The sequence below is a fragment of the Mirounga leonina genome, unplaced genomic scaffold, assembly GCF_011800145.1.
Source record: "Mirounga leonina isolate KUSES-001 unplaced genomic scaffold, KU_Mleo_1.0 Mir_418, whole genome shotgun sequence".
Classification (NCBI taxonomy): domain Eukaryota; kingdom Metazoa; phylum Chordata; class Mammalia; order Carnivora; family Phocidae; genus Mirounga; species Mirounga leonina.
The window spans coordinates 6,925,984-6,939,292 of NW_023270739.1; the positions used below are offsets into that span (position 1 = coordinate 6,925,984).

Below are 13,309 nucleotides of genomic sequence, written 5' to 3' on the forward strand. Positions count from 1 at the left end.
TCCTGCTCTACCACCCGGGGGCGCTGCTCTCCCGACTGGTGTGCAGTGGATTTCCTGGATTTTCTTTTCTTTTCTTTTCTTTTCTTTTCTTTCTTTTCTTTTCTTTTCTTTTCTTTTCTTTTCTTTTCTTTCTTTTCTTTTCTTTTCTTTCTTTCTTTCTTTCTTTCTTTCTTTCCTTTCTTTCTTTCTTTCTTTCTTTCTTTCTTTCTTTCTTTCTTTCTTTCTTTCTTTCCTTCCTTCCTTCCTTCCTTCCTTCCTTCCTTCCTTCCTTTCCTTCCTTTCCTTCCTTTCCTTCCTTTCCTTCCTTTCTTTCCTTTCTTTCCTTTCTTTCCTTTCTTTTTCTTAGAGAGAGTGGGTTGGGGAGGGTCAGAGGGAGAGAGAATAGAATCTCTCCCTCTGAACTGGGCTCAGCTGACAGAGGAGGACTGAGGGCGAGGTGGTCAGGGGGAGCTTCCTGAAAGTGTGAGCCCAAGGCAGGGCTCAGTCTCACAACCCCGAGATCATGACCTGAGCTGAAATCAAGAGTCGAATGCTTAACTGACTGAGCCATGTAGGTGCTCCTACCTTTTTAGATATTTTAAAGGCTGTTTGCCTCTCCTCTTTTGCAAAGTTCCTGTTCAAGTGTTTTGCCTATTTTTGGTAAAATTGGGTTGTGGGATTTGGGGGTTAAAAGGCATTTATGGGGGCACCTGGGTGTCTCAGTCGTTAAGTGTCTGCCTTTGGCTCAGGTCATTCCTGGGATCGAGCCCCGCATTGGGCTCCCTGCTCAGCGGGAAACCTGCTTCTCCCTATCCCACTCCCCCTGCTTGTGTTCCCTCTCTCACTGTGTCTCTCTCTGTCAAATGGATAAAGAAAATCTTTTTTTTAAAAAGAGCATTGATGTATGTATATATTAGATTTTGTTTTTAAGTAATCTCTACACCCAGCGTGGGGCTTGAACCCACAACCCCAAGGGGCTAAGAGCCTCTTTTTTTTTTTTTTTTTAAGATTCATTTATTTATTTTAGAGAGAGCAGGGGTGAGGGGCAGAGGGAGAGAGATAATCTCAAGCAGACTCCCTGCTGAGTGCAGAGCCCCACTCAGGGCTCAATCCCAGGACCCTGCAATCATGACCTGAGCAGAAATCAAGAGTTGGAGGCTTAACCGACTGAGCCCCCCAGGCACCCAAGAGGCTTCTTAGTGATCTTTTTTTTTTTTTAATTTGAGAGAGAGAGAATGAGAGAGGGGAGTACATGAGAGGTGGGAGGGTCAGAGGGAGAAGCAGACTCCCTGCCGAGCAGGGAGCCCAATGCAGGACTCGATCCAGGGACTCCAGGATCATGACCTGAGCCGAAGGCAGTCGCTTAACCAACTGAGCCACCCAGGCGCCCTAGTGATCTTTTTTATATTCTGAAAACTAGGCCTTTGATGGATATATAGATTTTAAATCTTTTCTCCTACTCCATGGCTTGTCTTTTCATTCTCTTTACAGTGTTTTGTTGATGAATGGATGTTCTTAACGTAGTAGAATTTATAAATGTTTTTCTTTTTGTGGTTTGTGCTTTTTATGTTTGTTCAAGAACCCTTCCTTAGCCTGAGGCAGGAAGCAATTTCCCCATCAGGTCAGAAATCTCTCTAGATCTGTCTTTCACGTTCAGGTCTTTATCAACCTAGAATTGTTTTTTGTATCAGGGGAAACCCAATTTCATGTTTTCCACATGAATAACCAGTTTCCCCAGCCTCATCTGTGAAGAAGTCTGTCTTTCCCTCCATGTCTGCTCGGTGGTTTCTGACTGTGTTCTGTTCTGTGGGCTGGCTCTGTTCCTCAGCTTTATGGTGAGTCCGGATATCTGGGACAGCAGAGCCTCCCACCTTGTCCGTCTTCAGGGGTATCACGGCTGTTCTTGGAGGCACCCTAGAGAACTGGTTGAGATCAAATGCCCTGAAGTTTCCTCTTCTCAAAAATGGGAATAACATACTACCTTCCTTCTGGGGTTTTCATGAGGAGGAAAAAAAGTTAATATTTAGAAAGCACCAGGGTAGGGCCGCCTGGGTGGCTCAGTTGGTTAAGCGACTGCCTTCGGCTCAAGTCATGATCCTGGAGTCCCAGGATCGAGTCCCACATCGGGCTCCCTGCTCATTAGGGGGTCTGCTTCTCCCTCTGCCCTCTTCCCTCTCATGCTCTCTGTCTCTCATTCTCTTCTCTCAAATAAATAAATAAAATCTTTAAAAAAAAAAATAAGTAAATAGAAAGCACCAGGGGGTGCCTGGGTGGCTCAGTCATTAAGCGTCTGCCTTCGGCTCAGGCCCTGATCCCAGGGTCCTGGAATCGAGCCTGCATCAGGCTCCCTGCTCAGCGGGAAGCCTGCTTCTCCCTCTCGCACTCCCCCTGCTTGTGTTCCCTCTCTCGCTGTGTCTCCCTCTATCAAATAAATAAATAAAATCTTAAAAAAAAAAAAAAAGCACCTGGTGGGGCGCCTGAAGCCGGCTCAAGTCAGAGGAGCATGCAACTCTTCATCTCAGGGTTGTGAGTTCGAGTCCCACATTGGGTGTAGAGATTGCTTAAATAAATAATTTTTTTTCCAAAAGAAAGCACCTGGCACACACAAATGCTGTACAAAGGTTACTTGTTGCTGTTTGTGCTTTCGCGTAAATGGTAGCATCAGATTGCCCAGTTCTACAGAAAACCAAATCCTGCTGGAACTTCGATAAAGATTACATTGAATCCGTACGCTTATTTGGGGGGAGAAATGGCCTCTGAAAACACTGAGTCTCCCAATTAGAGAATATAGTAAAACATTCCATTGGTTTAAAGTTTCTCAGTGCAGTTTTATAGTTTTCTCTATGGAGATCCAGCACATCGGTGGCTCAGGTTCTTCATGGGTTTTGTGCTACTGTAGATTACACATTTTTAGAGATACCATTTATTTATTTGACCGTGTTTAATTGTGGTAAAATACACGTAACATAAAAATTACCATCTAAACCCTTTTAAGTACAGTTGAGTAAGTGGTAAGTACATTCACACTGGTACTCAGCTGACCTCCCAAACGTTTTCCTCCTGCAAAACTAAAACTCTGTTCCCATTAAACACCACTCCATTCCCAGCGCCCCCAGGTCCTGGCAACCACCATTCTACTTTCTCTCTCTAAGATTTTGACTGCTCTAGGGACACCCTGGAAGTGGATCATACAATATTTGTCCATTTGTGGCTGGTCCCTCTTACTGAACACAGTGTCCTTGATGTTCATCCATGTTGTAACACGTGTCAGAGTTTCCTTCCTGTTCGAGGCTGAATAACACGCCGTTGCATGGATACACTACATTGTGTTTGTCTATTCATCTCTTGATGGATGTTTAGGTCGTTCCCATCTTTTGACTGTTGTTGATAATGCTGCTGTTCACATGGGTGTGCAGGTACTTTTCCTAGTCCCTGCTTTCAATTCCTGGCGCCTTTTACAGAGAGAGTTCTGAGAGGCTCCGCTGGCTAATATTTTGTTTAGATTTTTGCATCCACGTTCATGAATGAGCTTGGACCCATTTTTTTCCCATTTGGGCGTTGCCAGGTTTTGGTTTTGAGGGAGTATTTCCTCTTATTTTCTATTTTTTTGGAAAAGGTAGTATAATAAAGACTTTGCTTCTTCTTGAGTATTTGGTGAAATTTGCCAGCACAGTCATCAAGGTCTGGAGTTTGTTTGGAGGAAGATTTTTTATGGTAGCGTTAACTTCTTTAATGTTTATAAGATTATTTAGAATTTCTTTCTTTCTTTTCTTTCTTTCTTTATTTTTTTTAAAGATTTTATTTATTTATTCATGAGAGACAGAGAGAGAAGCAGAGGGAGAAGCAGGCTCCCAAAGAGCAGGGAGCCCGATGCGGGACTCGATCCCAGGACCCTGGGATCATGACCTGAGCCGAAGGCAGATGCTCAACCATCTGAGCCACCCAGGCACCCTATTTAGAATTTCTAAATGTCTTTTTGATTTGGTTTTGGTTATGTTTTTCTGGGAATATGTCAATTTAATCAGCTCTTCAAATTTATTGGCATAGAGTTGTTCAGAATGTTCTCTTACTATCTTTTTAATGTCTGCAGCATCTGTTGTGATGCCCCCTTCAGTCCTAATTATGTACACCTTCTCTGTTCTTCTTTACCAGTCCTGCTACAGGCTTTTCCATTGGATTAGTCTTTCAGAAAACCAACTCTTGGGTATTTACTGGCTCTCTGTTGTGTGTTTGTTTTCTGTTTCATTTATTTCTGCTTTTATTTTTATTCCTTCTTGTCTTTCTTTGGGTTTATTTAGCTGTTTTTTTTTTTTTTTAACTTCTTGAAATAAATGATGCTCATTGATTTTTAACCTTTGGTTGTATTGTATAATATATGTGTATATATGTGTGTATGTGTAAGTTTAAACATTTTCCCCTAAGAACTGGTTTTTTTTTTTAAGTTAAAATTATTTTTAGTAATCTCTACACTCAGTGTGGAGCTCAAATTCATGACCCCAAGATCAAGAATTACACGTTTTTCTGACTGAGCCAGCCAGGCACCCCTCTAAGAACTGTTTTAATGATATCCCATGAGCATGTTTATGATTTCTTGGTTCAAAATACTTTCTAATTTTCATTATTTTTTATTTTTTATTTTTTTTTAAAGATTTTATTTATTTGAGAGAGAGAGAATGAGAGAGAGAGAACACATGAGAGGGGATAGGGTCAGAGGACGAAGCAGACTCCCTGCCGAGCAGGGAGCCCGATGCGGGACTCGATCCCGGGACTCCAGGATCATGACCTGAGCCGAAGGCAGTCGTTCAACCAACTGACCAACCCAGGCGCCCTAATTTTCATAATTTTTTTAAAATTTAATTTTATTTAAAAATTTAAAATTTATTTTATATTTATTTTATTTTATTTTATTTTAAAATTTTATTTACTTGACAGAGAAAGAGAGAGCACAAGCAGGGGGAGTGGCAGGCACAGGGAGAAGCAGGCTTCCCGCTGAGCAGGGAGCCTGATGTGGGGCTTGATCCCAGGACTACCAGGATCATGACCTAAGCTGAAGGCAGACACTTAACTGACTGAGCCAACCAGGTGCCCCATCATTTTAATTTCTTAACCATAGTTTCTTAAAAATACATTTCTCAATTTCTAAACTTAGGGATTTCTCTAGTTATATTTTTGTTATTAATTGCTCTGTGACCAGAGGACATGCTCTGTATGATTTTAGCCCTTCAAAATGTGTCGAGACTTGGTTTGTGGACTTCTCTACAGTCAATTCTTATAAATGTCCCACATCTAATTTGAAAGAATATAGATTTTGCGTTGAGTGCCAAGTTCTGCACAGTCGATTAAGTCATATTAGCTAAGAATGTTTAAAATTTTCAATTTTGCTGTACCGTTAAGAATTCTTTGTCCACTTTTTTTTTTTTTTTTTTTTAGATTTTATTTATTTATTTGACAGAGAGAGAGCACAAGCAGGGGGAGAGGCAGAGGGAGAAGTAGACTCCCCACTGAGCAGGGAGCCTGATGCAGGGCTCGATCTCAGGACCCTGGGACCATGACCTGAGCTGAAGGCAGATGCTTAATGGACTGAGCCATCCAGACACCCCCTTTGTCCATTTGTATCGATTATTGAGAAAGCTATATTGAAATCTCCTACTCTGGGAACTGCCCTTTTGCCCTATAGTGCTGTCAACTTTTTAAATATTTTGACACTATGTTATTAAGTGTATATATATTTAAATTTTTATATATTTTTCTGGTTACTGAAATCCTTTATTATTATGGAATACCTGTCTTTATCTCTAGGAATACTTTTTGCTTTAAAGTCCATTTTATCCTGATACCAATACAGAGACACTAGCTTTCTTTGGTTATATTTGTATGGTATATCACCCTTTAACTCAACCTTCTTGAGTCCTTATGTTTTATTTATTTATTTATTTATTTATTTATTTATATTTATTTTTAAGATTTTATTTATTTGACAGAGAGAGAGCACAAGAAGGGGAAGCGGCAGGCAGAGGGAGAGGGAGAAGCAGGCTCCCTGCTGAGCAAGGAGCCCAATGCGGGGCTCGATCCCAGGACCCTGGAATCATGACCTGAGCCAAAGGCAGACACTTAACCTACTGAACCACCCAGATACTCCTTGAGTCCTTATATTTTAGGTGTAATTTCTGTAAATAATCTATAGTTGGATTTGTTTTTTTAATCTAAGCTGTATTCTTTGTTCTTACCTAGAGCATTTAATCCATTTATACTTTTTAAATGCATGGTAATATATTGACTTAAGTTAACTAGTGAAGTCTGATTTAGTTGATTGACTATCAGAAGATTCATGTGGTTAATCTAATGTTTATATGGCTGGTCCATTTATATTTACATAATTACTGATATATTTGGGATGGTATGTGCCAACCTATTTTGTTCTGTATTTCTTTTCTCTTTTTTGCCTTCTTTTAGAATTACTGAATAATTTTGATCATTATATTCCCCCCCCATGGTTTGAAATTTGTGCACTCGTTTCTTTTTTTCTTAGTGCATGCTTAAGTTATGGAAGTCTGAATTTAATTGATACCATTACCCTTCTCTCAGGTAATCAAGGCTTATAAAATAATTTAATTCCATCATATCTCTAAGTGTTTTCCTGTATTTGAAGTCTGTCTTGTTTTTTTAAGCTCACAAGACATTATTATTATCTTTCAAAGTTTGTTTTCCTTTAGATTTATCCAGTAGTGTGCTGGGAAAACAGATCTCTAGGGGAAGAAGCCCTGATTTATAGTGTTCACTAATTCCCATGGCATAAATACTCCCACCATGGCCAATTTCAAGTTACCAAGCATTTAACAACGACCTTGTGGGATTTAGCAATAGGTTCTTACAAGCCAGGATGAGCTGGCTCCAGCACACTGTTGGCTATGTGTTTGTATGTGTGTGTATGTGTATGCATATGTGTGTGTGTAGGTATGTCACTTCTTTGTTCTACAGTCTTCCTTGCCTCTCAGACTTCCATCTGTGACCTCTTTCCTTCTGCCTGAAGTATAGTCTTTTCACTTTTCCTTAGAGAGGGTCTCCTGGTGGCAAATTCTCTGCCAGCAGAATTGTTTGAAAATATTTTCAAATTATTTTCTTCTGATTCTTGCTGGGTATAGAATTCTAGACTGATGATTTTCTTGGGGAACATGCAAGATATCATTCTATCATCTTTTAACTTCCATTGTGGCCCTTGCAAAGTCAGTTTCAGTCTGTTACTCCTTTGAAAGTGATTGATCTTTTTTCTCTGGATGTTTTTATTTATGTGTTTGCTTTTGGTGTTCTACCATTATACTATGATATAACTAGATATGAATTACTTCCAATTTATCCTGCATGGGATTTATTAGTTTTGAATCTTTGGATTTCTGCCTTTCTTAGTCCTGGAAGCCTGAGTTGTTATCTCTTCAACCCTTGCCTCTAATTTTCTCTCTCCTCTCCTTCTGGCGCTCCAATTAAACATATGCTAGACCTTTTCTGTCTTCCATGTCTTTTAACTTCTCCTGTATATTCTATCATTTTCTCTCTCCGTGTTGCATTCTAGACAATTTCTTTTTACCTCTTTTCCAATTCACTAATTCTCTCTTTAGCTTTATCTAATTTCTACTTAACCCATCCATTGATTTTTAAAATTCTATTGCCTTTTTATTTTTAATTTCTAGCAGTACTCTTTGGTTCTTCTTCAAATCTTCTAGGTCATTACTTATAGTTTCCTATTCCCTGAAGATATTATCACACTTGCCTTTGATGTCTTTAATATTGTAAGCATAGCTGTTTTATAATCTTTATTTAAGGACTCAAATATCTGCAGTCTATGTAGGTATGTTTTGCTGTTTATGTTGGTTTATACTGGTTTTCATTTATGATGTTTTATTTCATTGTGTGCTGCACCCCATCTCCCACCGCCTTTTAACTGTGGTGCTCGTTAGTATTGAAAAATAATATGTGTGGATTCTTTGAGGCCTAGAATAAGAGTATCTTCCTCCATAGTGTTTTGTGTTGTCTCTTTCAGGTACCTAGGTACCCTGCCATCTAGGGTCCCTATAACTAAATTCTTGGCGTGAAGGTTTGGGGACTTCCCCCAGGTGATGTAAATTTAGACTACAAACCTACAGAAGGTTAGCTTGTGGTTATACATTTTCAGGGGTTTTTTTTTTCTCTCTCTCTCATTTATCCAATGCCAAGGTAACTTTCCTCACAGCCTCTGGGGTGAGAAAGGGGCACGTTTATTTCTGGTTTACCCTTATCTAGGAGTGCCTAATGTGGCACTCCTAGGTCCCAGCCTAATGTGGGACCCTGGAATTTGGAATGGGTGCAAAACATTTTATTTACTTACCCATTCTATTGTTACCATTTACTTAATTATTTTTTAAAGTTTATTTATTTATTTTTTTTAGTAATCACTATACCCAACATGGGGCCTGAACTCACAACCCTGAGATCGAGAGTCACATGCTCTTCCAACTGAGCCAGCCGGGCGCCCCTCTATTGTTACCATTTAGATCGGTTCATTTTTTACCGTAATAAATTATGTTGTGCTGAATAGCTTTATGCAGGAAGCTCTTATTGTAGTGCAGATTCTTCCTTTGGGATAAATTTTCCAAAATGGAATTCTCAGATATTTGTAAGATTTGTACATATTAGCTTCCAAGGGGGCTGTGCCAGTCCACATTCCCTGCAGTGTTTAAGGATGTTTGTGTCTTTTGAGACAAGTCGGAGTCTTCTTTAATAGGTTCTAGACTCACACGGTGAACCATTGAAGAGGAATCAAAGGCGACATGGTGAAAAGTCTCCTCCCACTGCTGTCTGTCAGCTGCAGCCACCAAGCTGTCCCCTGCCCCAGAGGCAGCTCACTGTTCCTAGGTTCTGCTCATGGGTCCCTCTGACCAAGCAAATAGGTACCTCAGTGTTTTGGGTGTTGTTCTTAAATAAATGATGGCATACTACACACGCTGTCCCAAACCTTACTTTTTGCACTTGACCATAAACCTTGGCGCTCAGTGCCCATCAGTACATAAAGTGCTTCTTCAGTCATTCTGCAGTGACACAAACCCCCTGGGGTAGGGGAACCGTGGTGCATCGAACCATCCTGCTGATGGACATTTCCGCTGTTTCCATTGGTTTGCTTTTTTTTATTTATTTATTTATTTATTTATTTATTTGACAGAGAGAGACACAGTGAGAGAGGGGACACAAGCAGGGGGAGTGGGAGAGGGAGAAGCAGGCTTCCCGCCGAGCAGGGAGCCTGATGCGGGGCTCAATCACAGGACCCTGGGATCATGACCTGAGCTGAAGGCAGACACTTAACGACTGAGCCACCCAGGCGCCTGCCCATTGGTTTACTTTAACAAACCTGTTAATAACTTTGCGTATGCCCATCTCCCACATGCATGAGCATGTTAGGATGAACTCCCAGAAGCAGAATCACTGGGTGTAAGGATAACGCCTTCGGTAATCTGGATGAAACTTGCCAAAGTGGACTTTCAGGGGTGGCTAAGTCAGTGATCAATTGTCTTGCTCCTTGTTTCTCTCCAGGGTGATGCTGACAGGGACCCTGTCTGACCGGCAGCCTGCTGAACTCCACCTCTTCCGGAATTATGACGCCCCGGAGTCTGTACGGGAGCCTCGATTCAGCCAGAATATTAACCTCAAGCCTCCAGCTCAGCCCTCAGGTTAAAACCATATCTGATGCATCTGCAGGAAACAGTCGGCCTAAGAGGCTGCAGGGTGGAGGGTCAGAGTCATAGCCTTGCTGCCAGGCACCCCCGGCCCACCACCATCCCACCCGCTGCCCCCAGTCTTTATCAGCTGAGGGCAGGCAGAACTGGGGAGCTCTCCCACCTCAGGCAGCCTAGAGGAGCCTCCTGGAGGCCCTCAGTTGCACCCTGCCTTCCACCCGGTCGCGCTTCTGAAGAGTTCCCAGCCTCTCCCTCTTCCTGCAGACCCACAGACACACATGCACATGCACACTGAGGTCTGCAGCGCGTGGGTGTTGTACCAGTCCCCTGTGCCACTGGGCCACCATCTTCCCTCACCCCCCAGAGCAGCTGGTGTGGAGGGCTGCCCGGAGCAGTGGGGCAGCCCCCACCTACTTCCGGCCCAATGGGCGCTTCCTGGACGGTGGGCTGCTGGCCAACAATCCCACGCTGGACGCCATGACTGAGATCCATGAGTACAACCAGGACATGATCCGCAAGGTGAGAGCACCTCCAGTCAGAGGGGCTGGACATGACCGTCCACTGCAGCCACCGTGTTTCAGCAAATCTTACTAAGCATCGCTTCCTAGGAGAGCACGTGGCTTTTACTCTTAGGCTCATTCACTGGTGCATTGGATAGCAGCTTTAACTCACACTTGAACCTGCTTGATGGGTGGCGTCTGCCCGGAGCTCTGTGCTAATCAGAGGGATTCTGAGGCCCAATCTGGTGTGAGTGGTGAAGGGCGCCTAGTGGGGAGAGCGGCGGGCACACCAGGATATGCCAGCCTCAGTGCTGGCCACTCTGCCCAGCCTAGGGACACGTGCTTGCCCTTGGGGAGCTCACGTCTAGGGGAGACTGCTTGCAAATGCCGCTCCAGGGATTTCGGGTGCTGTGATGGAGGGCTCTGCAGGAGCCCAGGAGAAGGATTGCCTCTGCTGAGAGACCTGGGGCTCGGGAAGGGCCCGTGGAAGAGGCCTCTAGGGAGGCGACAGTGCTGAGTCAGTGATCCGGAGGAACAGAAGTGGCCCTCGGCCCAAGGAGCTTAGCACAGGGGTGGGGCAAGGGCCCTGTGTGTTAGCGACGTGCTGTGCGGTGGGCTCAGGCCTCAGGGCCAGACAGCCGCAGGGTTGGGGTCCCGGCTCTGCCCGTGTTTCGCGCCAGCCACTGCATGGGGGAGTGACGGTACCTGCGGGGGGACTGGCGTGAGGCATCCGCGTGCCTTTCTGTGAAATGTGGAGGACACTGCCTGACCCCTAGTGTGCCAGGTCCTTCCTGGCTACCGTTCTCACTGTGGTCATCCGGAAGCCCCGGATTCAGCCCCTGGGTGACACAGCAAGGGCGGCCGGCACGGAGGCAGGCGCCCTCTAGGGGCCAGACGGGGCAGGGCAGGCTTTCTGGAGGAGGAGGGCCTCCCCACATTCGGATGGGGAAGGCTCTTCATCATCTAAGTGGCCTCCTGTGGTGGATGAGTCCCCCGGGGAGGGGGCATTTGCCGAGGTGCCCAGCATATTGGCAGCGGGGCTTGTTGCAGAGCCAAGGAGGGGACAGCACAGGCTCTGTTCCTGCCGCCTGGGGAAGGGTCTGCCGGCGGGAAGACCCCCTCCAACTCCCCCTGTCCTGTCCCCAACAGGGTCAGGGCAACAAGGTGAAGAAGCTCTCCATTGTGGTCTCTCTGGGGACAGGGAGGTCCCCACAAGTGCCCGTGACCTGTGTGGATGTATTCCGTCCCAGCAACCCCTGGGAACTGGCCAAGACCGTTTTTGGGGCCAAGGAATTGGGCAAGATGGTGGTGGACTGTGTGAGTACGGGCCCCTCCCCAGCTCCACTGCCCTCCCGGCCTCAGCCCCTGGGACCCTGGGTGTCAGGGAGGCTCTGTTGAACCTCGTTAGCCAGCTCAGGGTAGAGGGTCCCCAATTCCGTCTCAGTGTTGGCAGGGACCCTTAGTGACCACGTACCGCTGGGGCTTTCAGGCGTCCTTTAACCGTGGAGCCCTTTCTTCGAACACAACCCCATGTGGAAGCCCAGACTATCACATGGGACACAAGCTGCAGGCGGCGGGACGCCAAGGCCTGTCCACTCAGCCCCTGCCCCGGTCCCCACCAGGCAGGTGCTGCCGAGCCGCCTGTGAAGACCACAGGCTGGGCCCCTCTGTTCCACACAGCTGGGAGAGTCACTGCAGCCCAGGCTGGGGGACTCCGCTGGGGGTGGGGTGGCTAAGCCAGACTGAACCAGGGGATCCCCAGTGACTCAGGGTATGGTGTGTGCTGAATGCTCACAGAGATCACTTCTTGCCAGTGCACAGATCCGGATGGGCGGGCCGTGGACCGGGCCCGGGCCTGGTGTGAGATGGTTGGCATCCAGTACTTCAGGTGAGGACTCAGCCAGCATTGGCCCAGCCCCATGCCCCGGCCTGGCCAGACCCAGTGACCTTCCCCACGCAGCCCTTGGTGCGCTCTTCCCCTTTCCCCAAGCGGCTGCTCTGTGTCCCGAGCCCACCCCAGTCCTCGCTCTTGTCACCCACCCAAACCAAGCCTCCTGGGGTGAGCCCTCCTCCTTGACCCAGACAGATTGAACCCCCAGCTGGGGACAGACATCATGCTGGACGAGGTCAGCGACACGGTGCTGGTCAATGCCCTGTGGGAGACTGAGGTCTATATCCATGAGCACCAGGAACAGTTCCAGAAGCTCATTCAGCTGCTGCTCTCACCATGAGGCTGGACTCCCAGCCACCCCCACCTCATTCCACCCACCCAGCCCCTGATGGAGAGGCTGGGCAATGTCCACCCAGCGCGCCAACTGGGCAGAACTGGGCCTGGGCAGCTCTGCATCTACAGACCAGACCGGGCCTCAGAGGGTGCTGGGCTTCCTGCCTAAGGCTGGTCCTGCAGGCCTGACCCACTATCGCCACCCTCTGGCACCTTTAGTCATTGCAGGCTTAGAAATCCTAGAGCCTCGCTCGGGCCCTCTCCCCAACAGCCAAGGACAACTGGCCCTTGAGCCCCTAGACCTGGTGATTTAGACACTAAGGGGGTCTTACCGGTCCCCCCAAGACCCCTTCCACCCTCTGCCCTCTGCCCTGGAGGGGACGGGGATTGGAGAAATAGGCTGCTGCCCACCCATCAGCAGGGGAAGCCTGGGCTCCAGGAGTGGAGTTCCCTATCCGACTTTGCCCCTCAACACACACCCAGCCACCTGCACCCCTCGGAGCTGCCCCACCCTGGGAGCTCTCCTCCGCTCTCAAAGGTCGCTCCCAAAGGTCACTCCCGTAACCTCAGTTATTCTTCCCAACAGGAAGTGGTAGGCGAGGGGGCGGGGCTCCAGGGGCTGCCCCAAACCGAAATAAATGGTTCGATTCCAGTTCAGCTGTGTTGTGTGCTCTGTGCTGTGCGTGCTCCCGTCCCCCGGCTCCCCCCAGCTCCCTTCAACCTGACTGTCATCATCCTGTGCCCCCTTGGATAAGTGCTCTGTTTCCCCGCCTCCCCCAGTGGGGGGGGGCACCACTTTTTTTCTCCAGGCCTCCCCAAATCAGGCCGGTGAGGGTGTTCAGAGGCGGCCGCTAAGCCCGCTTGCCCACAGTGGGAGGCGAGGGCGAGCCCCATTTGCTGGGGCA

At 46.7% G+C, this 13,309-nt stretch overlaps 1 protein-coding gene across 2 annotated transcripts in view; it reads left to right on the top strand.

Annotated features, from left to right (window-relative positions):
* Positions 1–13,056, top strand: part of PLA2G6 (phospholipase A2 group VI) — a 49,607-nt gene extending 36,551 nt beyond the window's left edge. For both annotated transcript variants that reach the window (XM_034987529.1, XM_034987530.1), the window contains 5 exons: positions 9,538–9,674; positions 10,045–10,199; positions 11,330–11,497; positions 11,995–12,068; positions 12,267–13,056. In XM_034987529.1, the coding sequence (XP_034843420.1) occupies positions 9,538–9,674; positions 10,045–10,199; positions 11,330–11,497; positions 11,995–12,068; positions 12,267–12,411 (679 nt within the window). In that variant the 3' untranslated portion in view covers positions 12,412–13,056. The remainder of the gene's footprint in view (positions 1–9,537; positions 9,675–10,044; positions 10,200–11,329; positions 11,498–11,994; positions 12,069–12,266) is intronic.
* The last annotated feature ends 253 nt before the right edge of the window (positions 13,057–13,309 follow it).